This window comes from Prionailurus bengalensis, chromosome F2 (genome assembly GCF_016509475.1).
Source record: "Prionailurus bengalensis isolate Pbe53 chromosome F2, Fcat_Pben_1.1_paternal_pri, whole genome shotgun sequence".
NCBI classification, from domain to species: Eukaryota; Metazoa; Chordata; class Mammalia; order Carnivora; family Felidae; genus Prionailurus; species Prionailurus bengalensis.
Window position 1 is genome coordinate 16,892,903 of NC_057353.1, and position 17,222 is coordinate 16,910,124.

The following is a 17,222-nucleotide window of genomic DNA, read 5'->3' on the forward strand; positions in this document are numbered from 1 at the left end:
CCCATATTGGGTGTAGAGATTAGTTAAAAATAAAATCTTAGAAAAAAAGGAAAAAAAACAGAACAGAAAACCACATTCCACCCTCACATAAAATGTAGCATGCCAGATCCTGAAATATCCTGAGCAAGTCTGTTCATGAAAAGATCAGTTCAGTGGACATAGAGAAGCACCAGAGACCAGCAAGCTCCGGAAGGATGCAAAAGTCGGGGAGGGAGACACATGAGGATGGATGAAACCTGGATCCTTCAGTCTGAAAAGGCAAAGGCAAGGGGACAAGATATGAGCCCCTGATTTATGAAGGATGCATATAGAAGGATTATTCATCAAAGCCTCAAAACCAAAGCTAAGGTGAGGGGAGATGTCCTTTGAGAGTTGGTTACACCAAGAGCGGTAATGAGACTCAGAGAGGCAGATGTTGGCTGTGCCCATGCAGGCCCTGTCCAAAGGTACACTGAGTCAACCCATTAAGCAAACTCATATGAACTGAATTTAAGAAATACATGTGTAGAGTTGTCTGTCCCAGGAGATATAAAAAGCTTCCTAAAAGATTTTGAAAGATTTATGAATGATGTATCCATGATTGGCTCCTAAGAAAGCAAAGATATACTTAGAGATGAAAGCTGATCCCTGAAACATTAGGAACTATGCAAAACCAGACTCACTTCTGTACTTATACATAATGGAGGGAAAGAACACAGCAGTTTGGACCTAGATGTGAACATGGTGCTTCCTGTGGCCCCTGGTTAGAAGCTGTACTAGAGAGGGAGCTCAAACTGTATTTTGTAGTGCAGCAGGGGGAAGGGACATAGAACCATTTCAGGAGACCATCAGAGAGCATGGCAGCATTTCACTGGGTAGATGCAGATCCAGATAATGGTCAGCCAGTGTGTGCGACAGGGACAGAAGGCTTGGCAGAGCATGGTGGAAGGTAAAGGGGGTAAAATGGACAGAGGACAAGCTAAAGCCCCATCATCTGCTATTTCATCTTGTTATTCAAGGAATAAGAAACTAACCCCGGTTTGGAAAGGGGCCACAGAAGCCTCACCATTCCAAATGAAAGGAGATAAAAGGCTATAGCACTCTACATAACAGAAACCCTTACTCCAGGCAAAATCAGAAAGAGCAAGCGACAGAGGGTTCATTTGGCAGTTTTCAGCTTCCTCCCTGGGGCAGGGTTTCTAAGCAAGTGTGTATGAGAAGGTTGAGCTCCATCTGCAAGGGGCCTTTGAGAATTTGCTTTTCTCAAAGTGGCACTGGGGACATCTAGAGCGAGCAAAGCTTCGTCCTACAATAACATCCCACTTCTATAATGATAAATATTAAAATAACATGTGTAGTTTCCACAGATACTAAGAGGCCTCCAGAGGGTTCTATTTGGGGTAGTGTCACAAAAAAAAAAAAAAAAAAAAAAAAAAAAAAAAAAAAAAAAAAAAAAAAAAGATGGCTGGGCAGGCTGTAATTAGCCTGCAGGTAGCCCGAGGCAGCAGGGACTCTGAGAAGCGGTCTGAGCCCTATGCATTCTGAGTATATGTTTACTTGAAGTCCATTCACAGCTGCAGTCAAGGTCATTGACAAATGAAGAAGAAGAATGACTCTCAGGGTACTTTTCTAGAGCAGCTCACAGCCCAAGGGTCAGTGCTTTCTTCCCCTGGCACTTTTATCACAGGAGCAGCCTGACAGAGTATTTATTATGCCTTTGCCCAAAACCATTGATGAGAAAATATGTTTCCCTTCAGTTTTCATTTAGAAGACAAGATGTCGTTTGAATAAGTTACCTAATTTTTCTTCCTACTGAGTAGCATTTCTTTTTTCCCCAGATCTTTCCCTAAGGCTGCCCTTTCTTTGTAGGAAATGCCAATGTTGATGTAGATATTTATATCATCCACAGGGCTGTCAGAAATCCTGATGATCTTGAAGCAAGGTCTAATATGCACTTGGCAAGTGCTTTTGCTGGCATTGGCTTTGGAAATGCTGGTGTTCATCTGTGGTGAGCAAATCTGAGACTATATTTATTCACCTAAGCTATTGCTTTTACTTTTAAAATGTTTATAATTTGGGACAGGTGTAAGATCTAAATATGCCATAGAAAGAAGAAATTTAACTTTAGGTACTGGAATGTTTTGTTAATTCAAATGTGATTTGTTGAGTCATAGATTTTTTTTAAGTTTTTCTTTTTAAGTATATTTTACCCCCAATGTGAGGCTCAAACTCATGACCCTGAGATCAAGAGTCACATGCTCTACTGACTGAGCCAGCCAGGTAGCCCCTAAATTTTTTTTTTTTTTTTTGGTAACAGCCTTATGGAAATACAATCCACACACTATAAAATTCACCCATTTAAAATGTATAATTCAGGGACACCTGGATGGCTCAGTAGGTTAAGTGTCTGACTCTTGATTTTGGCTCAGGTCATGATCTCATGGTTCATGACATAGAGCCCTCCCCCACAAAGGCCACTTGGAATCCTCTCTCTCCCTCTCTCTGTCCCTCCCTCTCAAAATAAATAAATACACATTTTTTAAAAAGAATATTAAGTAACAAAAGCAATGTTTAAAACTGTATGCACATACGATCATAAATTAAAGATATGCATAAAAAGACCAGAAGATGTACTTTATAATGGTTATCTTGAAGAAATAGGATTATGGATCATTCTAATTTTTACAAGGAATATATACAACTGTTAAAATAAATCGAGGAAAGTCATTCGGTATCATTAAAAAGTTACTTTTGGAAAATACATGAACTCTTTCACTTCAGGAAAAGACACTACGCAATATTTTTCCAAATACTGTGAAGCCTGAGAAAGGTAAAGTACATTCCTAAGTGCCCAGCAATTCAGAGAACCAACACCTTCTGATCTGTCTCATGAAGACTAATAGGCAAGGGATACCTTTTTTGATAAGTACTCATACAGTTCACCAAAATACTTCATCTTTCTATGAAATGTAAATCTTTTGGTGAATAACCCCAAAGTCGTCTAATAACCCACACAAAAAGACTTACAGACCATTTTACTATTATAAAGCATTTCACTTTCAATATTTTAACTATAAATACATTAACTTCTCACAATATATATATTCTGGGTCATCTAGTAAACTATAATACTGTCCTATTTGTTCACTAAGAATTCAAGAGGATATAAAGAGGTTTTGTTTTTTCTTTTTTCATTAAAACAAATTAAAAAAAAACCCACAAATAAAAACCATGGTGCCTTTTCTTGATAACCTTTCAAACTGCAAAAATCATTTATGATCCAACTATGTTAGTATATAACATTTGAAAGGATATATCAATTATTGATGGGACAGATGACTGGCAGGTCAAGCTTGCATATCTAATGCAGCACATCTTGGCTCCTAAAACTCACACCCACATCATGAGCTTGGGCAGGAACACACTGCCAAGGCAGTGCAGAGCGAAATAGAAAACACATGCCCTGAAGCTTATTAAAGAAACTTCAAAGTAAATTCTTCAAGATCATTAAGTTAATCAATGTGTTTGGGGATCAACTTCTGCATGAACACTTTTTAGTGGCATACAATTCCATGAGCATTTGAATTTGAACATTTCAGAGGTTTTGTTAATGAACACACAAAATGTCCAATGCATAATCATATATTGTTGTATCAAAGAAAACACAATGTATAACTTTGTGAGATAACTATATGGTCAACAGACTGTGAAGGCTCTCCCATAAAAGTATCTTTGTTTTGTTAACCTGAATTTCTGGTATCGATGTGTCAACATAAGGACTTTCTTTCTTTTCTAGCCATGGAATGTCCTACCCAATTTCAGGCTTAGTGAAGACATACAAAGCAAAAGATTATAATGTGGATCACCCACTGGTGGTAAAAACATAAACTCTTTAATTAAATTTCATATTCCTGGAGCGCCAGGGTGGCTCAGTTGGTTAAGCGTCCCAACTTCAGCTCAGGTCATGATCTCACTGTTCGTGAGTTCCGGCCTTGCGCTGAGCTCTGTGCTGACAGGCTCAGAGCCTGGAGCCTGCTTTGGATTCTGTGTTTCCCTCTCTCTCTGTCCTTCCCTGGCTCGTACTGTCTCTCTCTGTCTCTCAAAAAATGAATAAATGTTAAAATTTTTTTAATTTCATATTCCTCACAGTTGCCATAAATGTATTTGTTAAATATATTTGTCAATTCTTAATTGTTTGGAGTATAGGGTAAAGTAATTTAATATCTAGAAAATGCATGTTGAAAACCAACGTTGCCCCACTGGTCACCACAGTTTGTTTCTCTTCAGCCTCATGGCCTTTCTGTGGTACTCACCTCCCCAGCAGTGTTCACTTTCACAGCACAGATGTCTCCTGAACGGCACCTGGAAACGGCAGAAATATTGGGTATGAACCATGACGCATAAATCTGTGACCCACATATGTGGAGCATATCATAAGGTTGCTTCTGAAGATAATCCAGAAAGGATAATAATACCTAGAAAGTTGCTTTGAAATAGCTTAATAATAAAATGTGAGTAACCTACCTGAAGTCTGTCTAGCACTAAAATTCTGTAATTTTGCTTCTATTAACAATGAAATGGAACCAAATATTGCTTATGTTAAATTTGGAGTAATAATATTTCTATTGTTTTCATCCCCAAGAAAAGTGAATCTTTATATACTGTTAATGTTACAACTGGCTTTTGCTATGTTTAGTAGGTAATAAAATGAATCTAAATTGGACGTAACAGCACATTCCCAATTATAAAGAATCTAAACAACTAGAAACTTTATAAAAAGATCCCAAAAGAAAAATCTGTTTTGCTGCTCTGTCGAATAAATAATGTCTATAATAAGACACCCACAGTGCTCTTTGAATCTTATAAGAAATAAAATTATATTCAGGATAGCTTTAGTGTTAAGTAAAAATTTTTGGTATTTTTTAAGATGAGAACTCTTTCAAGTAGACTTTGAGTATTTGATTAACTTTCCAAGCATTTTATTCCCCTACTTGTGTTTAGGGTAGGAAGGGAAAAGCTAAAAAGAAAACTTCATTATGCTCTTCTAGCTCCAGCCGTTAGAGAGGTTATTTCCAAAAAGGTAGGCATGACCACAGATTCCTTCCACGTGTGCTGCTCCCTCCACTTCTCTTTCACACTCTGACGTTTGTGCTTTCACAGAGTTCCAGGTGTTGTGCTGGGAATGCTAATGAGAGAAGCCAGGCTAGAGAAGCTGTGCAGGGGCTTGATTTCCCAGCATGCGCTGCTGGAAATATGGCGTCCACCTTCCCAATGATCTTGTTTCTTTTCCCTTTCGGACTGGGGTTTATTTTTCAGCCATTTTGGGGACTCAGATGCCTAGATGCCTTGTAAATATGCAGTGTAAGTAGGAGGGAGCCCAAGTAGTCAGCTACACATCTGGGAAATGGGAAAGTCTTAGAAAACCTAAAGGTAAATAAAATTCCAGGCAATCAACAACACTACTGTGAAAAGCAATTCTTCTGGTAGACAAAGCTCAGGGTGGAAGAACCTACCAATTCTTCCTCCTTGCATAGGAAGTTTTGTTTAATGTTATTCCATACTTAGCCATCAACTATTTTAATTCCTTGTGTAATCTTAGATTCTCTTAGCTTTATACCGATTTATTCTCTTTCCCACCCTCTCTTTTTTTCTAAAACACTTCACAGGAAAACCCAGAGGCTTTGATGTGTGTTTTATGGCAGCAATCGCAGGAACATAAAAACCTCATAAACCTTGTATCGTGTGTCACCTTTCCACCTAATCCATATTTCAGCTGCCACTGTGTAATACAGACTGGTCTTGTCAGGCAAGGTTTACCTTCCATCCAGCTGCTCTCCCAACTAGCCTTCTATCTGGGTCTATTTATACTTTTTTCTGGATTACTAAAACAGTTCTTGCTGCCATTGAAGAAAAAGGTTAAAACTAATAGTGTGCTTCAGCATGGAGGTAAACTGTACATTCTAGTCTCCTGGTGAACAATACAGAGAAAGTGGACTTAGACTCAACATGAGGCATTTCGGATAATAAATAATGCTACATCTGTTTGGAGAGTGCTTCACTTCCTGTTAGTAAATGTGTTCAGCTAGAATGGAGGGTGGCTGGAGTGCTAAGGGTCTGGACCTCTCACTGCTACCCCTGCCTGAGGGCAGAACCCCTGGCTCGTCCAGACTGATGTCTCTATGATTTCATGTATTAACTATGAATCGTGTCTACATTTTTTCCTTACAAATTTCCAACCCTTGGCAACCTTCTCCACTCTTCACCAACATCATTATTATCTACATACTAAACACTGTTTTCTCAGAGTCTTGTTCTTGGTTCCGCCTGACTAGTCCTGTAATATTTATTTAAAGTAACCTGCCCTGGCCCTTAAAATAAAAAGTTTCATAGCAATAGAGAGGAAGTATTTCCTCCCCTGGCCACACATAGTCCATTTTTGTCATTTTCTTCCTTTTGGGCAGTCAGTGTTGGAGCTTTTGCACTTCAATATATCCTTGCCTCACAAGGTGTTTGTAAAGGGTTTTTCTTCTTTGCCTAAGATGTTGCTGGGAGAAAAGACGTTGAACACATATACCTCTAGATGTCAGCAAATTCCAAGCCTTGATAGTTACATAACCTGTGTTTTCTCCTACGAATGCTCCTGCCTCCTCATCCAAACACCAGCCTTCTTTTTTGGTCTCCTCCCTATGTCTCTTCTCTTGGCTCGGTTTCTCTTCTTCCCACAACACTAGGGGCAAGGAGCCCATTGGAAATGTGAGAGCCAGGTTAGCACACCCCAGACGACTTCCCTGCAAATGATATCAGGGTCCTGCAGGCTGGCCTGGCCCATCTGTGTTCTGCAGGGTTGATGCTGGGCTGGCCTCCATGTGGAGGCACAGCAGTGCCCTTGTCCTCGGTGGTAGGGAGCCAGCAGTAGGTTATGTATTCAGCTATCGTGTGACTGAATGACACCCTCTCTCTCTACAGTCAGCACTTTGTGTCTTCTAGGAGCTGACACCCGCACTGCCAGGATCCCAGACGCTGGGCCTATTTTGGCAGACACGCTCCGGAAATTCTTATTCGATCTGGATGTTGATGATGGCCTAGCTGCCATTGGTTACTCCAAGGCTGATATCCCTGCATTAGTGAAAGGAACGCTGCCCCAGGTAAGAGATGCAGTGCGTCCTCATGCCTTTCGGAGAAGCACAAAGCTGCTGGAAAAACATGGTCCACTTGGTGGGGGAGGGGTCTTAGGGGAGAGGAAAACCCAGGTCTCCTCCATACCAGAGAACAGCTCTTCTCTTCCCCTATGGGAGGGGCCAGCCTCCCTTACCTATATATTCTTCCATAAACCTGTGGCTTTTTGGAGCTGTTATGATGTAACTGAAAGGATCTTTTATAAAAAATCAAGGCAAAAACATCCATATTTGTCTTGAAGTGTAGCAGAATTTCCCTTTTTACCATTTCTGCTCTTTTAAGAGTCCTCTATAAAACAATGTGAAGCCATTCCAAAAGGGCCACTGATATTGTTTTATATTATAAACAGTTAAAATTCCTACTATTTTGTGAAAAATAGGCATGGCCTTTAAATGGATACCATTACAAAATCACTTTTTAACATATCTGGGAGAGTGTACATTTTATATACATAACATCTGTACACACATCTGTGTCACTTTGGGTCTTATTTATCTAAATGTTGCTACACAGATTCCCGCTTACCACAAGTAGCAGTGCTTTTCCCTCATCCCTCTGGCTAAACAAAGGCCTCACACTAGCTTCTTCCCCACTTGGCAACTGCTTAGAATGTTGAAGATCTCACCACTCACATAAGATGTTATTTGTATGGATTGGGTTAACGGACTCACATGTCCTCAGGAGGTAGGTAGGCAATTGCAATGAACAAAGTAATTTAAAGCAGTAGGGAGTGGCAGGGACTTTCGTGAACTGGAAAGCTCATAATCCAGCTCATTGGGTGAGCATCTTTTCAGTTACAATTTATTATCTCCAAGCAGAAATTCAGGTCCCAGTGTTCATAGAGCATCCAATTAAAAGTATATATGTATCAGCAATCTGGATGTTTGTATTGCGTTCCCTGTATTACCCACTGTACAAACCAAACATGGCCCATGGGCCAGCAGTTTCCTTCATTTACACTCAAATCCAGTAGCCTCAGTTGTATCTGAAAATATAAATGAATGAGAAAAAGAAACATCTCAAAGTGTAACTGAGCTCCTAGGCTAACACAGAAACACTTAGCTCTAACCAACAAGTCCAATGGACTAAATACCCAAAGAATATGACCATCACAGTTATTTTATCCAAACTTACTAGACTGTAAGTTCCAGGAGCGCAAGGACGTGTTTTGCTCCTTCATCCTCTACTGCACCTAGCACAGGCTAGTAAACATGTCAAATGTTTGTAAACCTGCAGCCCTCTCTCCTCCTAAGTCTTCTGGGCAGGTGAGCTTAATGGCTGAATGGTAGTAATTTTTTAAGAAGTTTCCTTACACCTAATAGGAGTCAACTTATGACAAGAAGCCATGAAAGCCTGTCCAGGGATACCAGAGACCAAGTGGTCACCACAGTTTTGACATGGTGCTTGGCTCTTATAGCATGGTTCCAGTGATAGTGTCCATTCTTCAAGACTGGGGGAGGAGGGTATTTCTGAAGAATTCTGTTTGTTCAGGAATGTGTGTTTGTCAACCTCCAGGGATGGTATCCATGATTTTCAGATGAAGCTGTGTGATATTCTTGGCCATTTGATTGCTAGTGGCAACGCATCTTCTTGCCATCAGCACACATTGGCAAGTGTTTACTGTTTAAATTCTACTGTGCTCAGTCTTTTACTTTCAGAAACTGTTCCAGATAGCAATCCAAACTAACATTTGAGACCATCCACTAAAATAGCAAGTTAATTAGGTATCATATTAAATGCCTCAGTGTACATGTCACACTGGGAAATCACAGATAGCAAAACCTTAATTAGACAAAGCTAATTTCTTAGTTTCACAAAAGATGCAAAACAAATTGAATCCTTTGAATACAAGTCAAAAAGCAGGCGGCCAGGATTTCCTCAAGTTGTATTCATAAAGCAGCCCCAACACGTATCCTGCTTTTTTTTTTTTTAAATCATGTTTCTATGATTGGGAGAAACATACATAGTTAATTTTAATAAAGTAGCACTAGTTCCATTTTGGAGTCCATGTAATTGAGTCAATGTGTTCTATATATGGAGAGGACAGGAGAGATGCACGGAACTTAGAAGGCATCTTAGAAATCAGCTTGTCTGTTTTGCAGATGAAGAACTACTATGGGTTTTTTGTTTGGTATTTTTGGCAGCAGTGAACATTTTACAGGAATGCTATGGCAACTTCAGAACTTTACACATGCACAAGCTAATCTTCACTTATTAGTATCTACAGGATTTAAGGTAGTGAGAGGGATATAGTGGTTGCTGCAAAGAATATTGCCAGAAAGATTATTTATGTAGTCGACATTTGATAAAGCTTCTTTTATGTTCAGCAAGGAGGGATCAGTTTTCTCTGGAAGGAACAACCAGGCCAGTATTCTTGACCGAACACCACATCCCATACTGATGGCAGCAAACAGCAGCCCTGTGTGCAGAGGCTTCCAACCGCCATACCCAGGCTGCAAGGGGAGCAGGCAAGAATAAATTAATCTTCCAAGTGGGGTTTCTGAAACCTCTGGAAAAAAACATTTACATTTCAAATCCAAACATTTCATTTCTGAGGAGAGCTGTCTACCAAAATGAGCACTTCCACGCCCTGGCAGACAGGCCAGTCAAAATGTTGTTATTTTATGAATGTGCTAAAAGTAGTAGTCAGGATTTATTTCAGTGCCCATGTTAATCAGTTGTCCTTTGGTTTTATGCATCTATAAATAATAGCGCTGAACACATCTTAATTCTGAGAGTTTGGCTTTTCTATGGCATAGATGATACATGGGGGGATATATCACAAACATTACATCCTTGCCCCCATTTAACCAATCATGGAGCTTTAGAAATGTGAAGGAGAAACCCCAATCACTTGGCCTGAAATAATTCTGAGAATCCTGAACTATTTCGCCAAAGATGAACAGAATCATCTTAAGGGACTCTGAGATCACCAAATAAGATTCTCTCCTGTTATAAACAGAATACTGTGGCAATAATCGTCGGCCATAGCAAATGCTGAATTTCTGTTCTTGACCCTGCCGCTCACAGGTATGCAGGTCGCCATGAACAGGTCTCTGCCTTGCTCTGGATTCTCAAAATTCTTTAGAATCTCTGAAGATCTGCTGCAGTATAAACTCTTATTTGGTTTCACCCACATTCATCATATTGTCCCCCATCCTTCTCCCATCTGCCCTTCCATCCTTCCTTTTGTCTTTTTTAATGTTTATTTATTTTTGAGAGAGAGAGCAAGGGAGGTGCACAGAGAGAGGGAGACACAGAATCAGAAGCAGGCTCCAGGCTCTGAGCAATCAGCACAGAGCCTGATATGAGGCTCGAACCCACAGACCATGAGATCATGACCTGAGCCAAAGTCTGATGCTTAACCAACTGAGCCAACCAGGCGCCCCTTTCCTTCCTTTCTTTATTTTTTTTTAATCATGGTAAAATATATCTAATATAAAATGTATTAATTTAACCATTTTTAAGTGCATAATTCAGTCCCAATGAGTACATTTAGTGTGGTGCAACCATCACTACTATCCATTTCCAGAAAATAGAAGCTCTGCTCTATTGCTTAATGGTAAACAATAACTCCCCTTCCCCAACCTCTGATGACCTCTATTCTACTTTCTGTCTGTACGGATTTGCCTGTTACAGGTACCTCGTTTCATAAGTGGAATCCTACAATATTTGTTCTTTTGGGTCTGTATAATGACTTCACTTAGCATAAATCCTTAATGTCAGAATTTCACTCCTTTTTATGGCTGAGTAATATTCCATTGCATGGATATACCACATATTGCTTTTCCATTTATGTTCAGATGGACATTTGGGTTGTTTCTGCCTTTAAACTATTGTGAATAGTGCTACTATGAACATTGGTTGTATGAATATGTTTTAGTCCCTGCTTTCAATCTATTTGGCTATATACCTAGGAATAAAATTATAGATCATAGGGTACACCTTCTCTGTTTAACTTTTTGAGGAACTGCTAAACTGTTTTCCATAGAGGCTGTACCATTTTGCATTCCCACCAACAGTAAGTGAAGTCAGCAATACACAAGGGTTCCAGTTTCTCCACATCTTCACCAAGATTTGTGTTTTCCATTTTTTTATAGCTATATAAATATATATCCATCCATTTATATAAATATATATCCATCCATTTATATATCCATCAGGATAGCTATATAAATATATATCCAGCTATATAAATATATATCCATCCATTTATATATCCATCAGGATAGCCTGATGGATGGGAAGTGGGAACTCATTGTGGTTTTGAATTGCATTTTGCTAATGACTGATTTCATGTGTTTATTGGCTATTTACATATCTTCATTGAAGAAATATCTATTCAAGTCTTTTGCCTATTTTTGAGTTGGGTTGTTTAGGGTTTTCTGCTGTTGAGTTGTAGCAATTATTTATATATTCTAGGTATTACTCCCTTATCAGATGTATAATCTGCAAATATTTTTCTCATTCTGTCTTTTCAACTCTCTTGAGAGTGTCTTTTGATGCATAAAAGTTTCAAATTTGGATGTAGTCCAATTTACCTATTTTTTTTTATTGCCTGTGCTTTTGGTGTCATAGCCAAGAAAATATTGCCAAATCTAATGTCATGAAATTTTCCCCTATTTTCTTCTAAGAGTTTTAGTATTACATCTTACATGTAAGTCTTTACATTTAGATCAATTTTGAGTTAATTTTTTTTTAATGTTTATTTATTTGAGAGAGAGTTTGTATATGAATCCCAAGCAGGCTCCACACTATCAGCACGGAGCCCAGTGCAGAGCTCAATTTCACAAACTGGGAGATCATGACCTGAGTCAAAATCATGAGTCAGATATCTAACCAACTGAGCCACCAAGGCACCCCTGAGTTAATTTTTTTAATACATCCTTCTTATTTTCATTCTTCCTTTTACCTTACCTTCCTTTTACTTACTGAGGTCCTGTTTTTACATGCATTGAACAGGATATGGTAAGGAGAAAAATAAAGTCTCTTCCCTACCTCGTAGACCTAACATCCTAGTGAGAGAAGACAGACAATGGGCATCTAATCAAATCTATAAATAAGGTATAAATGAAATCATTCCAGTTAATGATTAATGATATGAAGGAAAACCTGGGCAATGAGATAGTGATTTCACATGGGACAGTGTAGAGGGAACTCCAGCGAGGGTGGTCACAGAAGGTTTCTGACTAGAGGTGGAGGCAGCCACGTTGAGATCTGGGAGAAGCGCTCCAGGCAGAGGGGAAAGGCCCTAAGACAGCATGAAGATGAGCATTTTTGTGGGACTGAGAGGGGATGGTGGGGCTAAGTGAGATGAACTGATGGGAGAAGAGTCAGAGCTGAGGTGAGCATCAGGGCCTGAACAGGGTGGCACTGGAGGCATAGTCTTGTAATTGCAGTGGGAAGTCATCAGAGAGCATGAAGCAAGCAATGATAGGAGCAATTTATACTGGGGGGGTGGGGGGGGTGGGGGGAATATCACCTGGCTGCTCTGTGGAGAATGACCTGTAGGGGGCGAGAGTAGAGCAAAAGTGGAAACAGACTTGTGGAGGGGAGAGTGAGGATGACTTAGACTTGGGTTGTGGTGGAACAGGAGGTGAGAGGTGGTCAGATTTGGGATTTACTTTGGAGGGAGATTGGACAAATTTGCTGATGGAGTGAACCTGTAGAGAAAGGAAAGAAAATCAAGAGGACTCCTAGGCTTTTGCCTGAGTGACTGGGTATCACTTCTGAGATGAAGAAAATGGGAGGCAGGAGGCAGAGTTCTGTCTTGAATATGTGAATATTTGAAATGTCAACATCCCCCCTCCCACCACTGTCATTAATTCATCAGATAACTGTTGGGCACCTATGTACATGTCACGCACTCTCATAGGCACTGAACACAGCTCTGCCCTCATAGAGCTGCCTCATCTACCAGCTATGCTCCCAAATAGGTGCTTAAAAGAAAATAAACTGAGATACCCGTGAGAATGGAACCAAAAATATAGCATACATCTTAATTTTTTTTTTATTTTGTATTTTAGAGAGACAGAGAGCACAGGGGAGAGGGGGAGAGGGAGAGAGAATCTCAAACAGGCTCCACCCTCAATGCAGAGCCTGGCATGGGGTTCGATCCCATGACCCTGGGATCATGACCTGAGCCAAAATCAGGAGTTGGACACTCAATCCCTATACCTTAATTTCACTTAGGCCCAGAAATTTGGACACAGTGTGGTCATTATAGTATCTTTTAATCCTCTGTCCCATTGGGATTAAGAAGACACTGATGGGGGTATATATAGCAATAGGATGTGCTGGCTGTCTTTGCTAACTCCATTCAATAACATTGGAGAAATTAAGGAAGTCGCTGAATTCATTTGGGAAGGCAGAAAACCTTAGTTAATATTAAAAAGGAGTCACTTGGGGCGCCTCGGTGGCTCAGTCGGTTGAGCGTCCGACTTCGGCTCAGGTCACGATCGCGTGGTCCATGAGTTCGAGCCCCGCGTCGGGCTCTGGGCTGATGGCTCAGAGTCTGGAGCCTGCTTCCGATTCTGTGTCTCCCTCTCTCTCTGCCCCTCCCCCGTTCATGCTCTGTCTCTCTCTGTCTCAAAAATAAATAAACGTTAAAAAGGAAAAAAAGGAGTCACTTGTTGCCTGTAGCCTGAGAGTTAAGTCCTAATGAAATCTTTTTTAAATATACGTTAAGTCCAAGTTGCAAAGTATACAGTCTTTGAAGTCAAGGACAACCCAGTTCTATTTTCCTTGGCAGCACATGCTATGCCTGGGACAGTGCTCTCTGCCCAGACGACCTACCTGGCATAGGCTGCTGACCAATGCAGTTTGGTCATTATAGGCGGTGTTCTACCCGAGGTTGATTTGGTTCTATACTTTGGGCAGGCTATTGCCAGAACGTAAGCATAATGGCTTTTGAAGGCTTTGTGGGAGAGGTGTCATTCGATAAACTTCTGACTTGGGGATCAGCTAGAATAGGGCAAACAAGAAATAGGATTTTTTTAAGTTTATTTCTTTTGAGAGAAACAGAGACAGCATGAGTGGGAGAGGGGTAGAGAGACAAGGAGGGGGGAGAGAGGGAGGGAGGGAGGGGGGGGGAGAGAGAGAGAGAGAGAGAGATTGAGAGAGAATCCCAAGCAGACTCCACAGTGTCAGTGTGGAGCCTGATGCAGGGCTTGAACCATGAAACCATGAGATCACGACCTGAGCCAAAACCAAGGGTCAGATGCTTCGCTGACTAAGCCACCCAGGTGCCCCAAAATATGATTTCAGAGATATAACTATTATCAAGTCATTGTTTCTTATGGCCAAGTTAATTTACATAACCTAGTACCTTTTACAAACTGTCTTTTCAAAGCCCTGGGTAACTGCTTTTATTTACTGTTTCAGGAAAGGGTCACCAAGCTTGCACCACGCCCTCAGTCAGAAGAGGACCTGTCTGCTCTGTTTGAAGCTTCAATGAAACTGTATTAATTTTCATTCTCACTGAAAGAATTACCACTGGCCATCACAGTCCTGACAACAGAAGCCAAGCTAGCCAGAACTTTGTCTTTTTATTTCCACACATGACATACCTGTTACCAATCTGAATGTGATAATAAGTTTATCCTGCAGAAGATTCCCTAATGCTCAAAGTCAAACTACTTCTGTAAACAGTGGAAGAATGCCCACTATGTTGGACCTTGGGCTAGACATCAGCATTCATGTTCCTGCCCCAAACCACACGGATTTCAACTGCTCTATTTATAAAATGGGCAAAAGCTCAGTATCTATCAAAAACATAAATGCACATATCCCGTGCCCAGTAATCCCTAGTCTAGAAATTGAGCCTATAGAAATATGAGCACAAGTGTGTTAAGGAAGATGGCAAGGATGTTTCTGGCAGCACTCTAATAAAAAATCTGAAAGAACCTAAACATTCATTAATAGTATACAGATAAATAAATCAGAGTATATTAAGTAATGGAATATTACAGTGCTATCAATAAGAATGAGATAAACATATTGGAAATATGCCCATGATATACTGCTAAGTTGGAAAAAAGCAGAACAATTAAATATTTGCATGGTCTGATTTTTACTTTTTAATTATACATAAGTATTTGTGTATATATAGGAAGAAGAATGATACACATCAAAATAACAAAAGTTATCACTAGAGAAATAGAATTTGGGGTACAGAAAATTAAGAGAAAATATTCACCCTATATTTTATACTTCCCCTTTTTATTTTATAAACATCTGTATTGTTTGGATTTGTTATAAACACATATTTTCTCATTTTAAAAGGACCAGAGAAAAGAGAGAAATATCATTTTATTGTTTTAAGTCAGATTCATCTTAATTTATGAAAATACTAGTAACTAATACTTAAAGATTAAAGCAGATCCAAAGAGGTAAAATATGAGAGACTGATCATGTGGTAAATAAACAAATTGTTCTTTGGAGAAAAACACTAACACCCTACAGGGTAATTCCCTCTTTGGAAAAATGTTTTTGGTGCTCAGAATAAATTAATTCAAAATCAAGCAGTGTTGTAGTTAATAGACTTCAGCCTTGCCAGTAGAATCTAAGTAGCATGATCATTTGCCTCTCTGTCAATCCCAGCCTACAGAAACTTCTATGGCTCATTTCGCCTCACAAAGGTAACCACACTGATGTTTTTTGCCTGCTCAAGTCTTTGGCAGTCTGGATCTCAGTGCCCTTGTGGATTTATTTGTGTTTTAAGCTGAATTAAAGTTTTAATCAAATAAGTAATGCTATATATAATTACATCAGGATTTTTAAAAATGGAAAAGAAGTGCCTTACTGTGCCATTCAGCTTGACCAGGCCCACTGTATCTGTATAAAAGTCTTTATGTCCTTGAGATCTTTTAAATAACATTGAAATAATGTTTCTAGAGTTTTCTCTAATTATAAACATAAAATACATTTGGTACCCAAAACTGGTAAACACAAAAGAAAATATTTGTTAATATTGAACCATCCAAAAGATAGCCACTGTTAAAAATTTGGTAGATGTTTTTTATTATATATATTATATGTGTGCATATATTTTTGACTTAGAAATGGTATCATTAAGACATAGTTTTAATTCCTATAGGACATTCAAGTTATTTACATCAAGTGCTCTAAAGGCAAGCATAGGACAGGGCCAACAGAATTTCAGTTATACCTTGCAGACCACATCTAGCTAAAATTCCCTCCATTTCAAGAGTATCATGGATTCTGAAAGCAGAAGCTGTGTGAACGAGGCAGAATACAGCTAAATTCTCTGCCAATCTGAGATCCTTCAGGAAACTTTAGTAAAAGTTGTTAATGTCTCAAAATACATTTGGCAGAGAAAAAACATATATGTGTCTCCCCACCAACCCACCCACCCCCCCAAAAAAAGTCCAAGTAAGTTCTAGAACTCTTACATTCTACAAAGTGATGTGGTATCATTAGAACAGCATTAGGCTAGGGGTCAAAGGCCCTAGGTTCCACTCCAGTCCCTTGGTCTGTCTTGAGTTTTATTTTATTCAACCTAGGCCTCTTCCAGCTTGAATATGCTATGGCTAGATTTTATGTATTACCTAATCCTTAATGTGAAATTTTGAGTTTGGGAAATTTAATGTAAAATAGTGTGAGACATAAAAATGAATTCTCTATCTCTTAAACGTTCGCTGTCTTTACTATCAGTAGCCAGATGTCTAAATGTGACTCACCAGAAGTGTTTGGTATTCACAGTGATGATCACTCTGTAGAGGAAGGATTTAAAGGTCAAGCATGAAGAAACAGATTGAGGAAGGCTTCATGTTTTTTATCTTTATACCCATCGTGCTGGTCCTTACACTTTGAGAATATGGAAAAGATGTGTTTCTTGACTTACTGGCTATTAAAAGAGTCTGAGATAAGAAAGGCAGCCCATTTCTGTAAACCAAACACTGTTATGTTTCTGAGACAACAATTAAGTGCATCTTTCTAATTCAAATCCTATTTTGTTATTGATTACCTTTAAAAGACCAAAAGTTGTTAGGGGTTATAGCTCTATTTATTTGGATTCATTTACTTGCTAAGGCAAGAAAAATTAA

At 39.4% G+C, this 17,222-nt stretch overlaps 1 protein-coding gene across 2 annotated transcripts in view; it reads left to right on the forward strand.

The window, feature by feature from the left end:
- ADHFE1 (alcohol dehydrogenase iron containing 1) overlaps positions 1 to 15,673 on the forward strand; it is a 31,680-nt gene extending 16,007 nt beyond the window's left edge. For both annotated transcript variants that reach the window (XM_043602208.1, XM_043602209.1), the window contains 5 exons: positions 1,889 to 1,987; positions 3,776 to 3,854; positions 4,267 to 4,363; positions 6,967 to 7,124; positions 14,539 to 15,673. In XM_043602208.1, the coding sequence (XP_043458143.1) occupies positions 1,889 to 1,987; positions 3,776 to 3,854; positions 4,267 to 4,363; positions 6,967 to 7,124; positions 14,539 to 14,622 (517 nt within the window). In that variant the 3' untranslated portion in view covers positions 14,623 to 15,673. The remainder of the gene's footprint in view (positions 1 to 1,888; positions 1,988 to 3,775; positions 3,855 to 4,266; positions 4,364 to 6,966; positions 7,125 to 14,538) is intronic.
- The last annotated feature ends 1,549 nt before the right edge of the window (positions 15,674 to 17,222 follow it).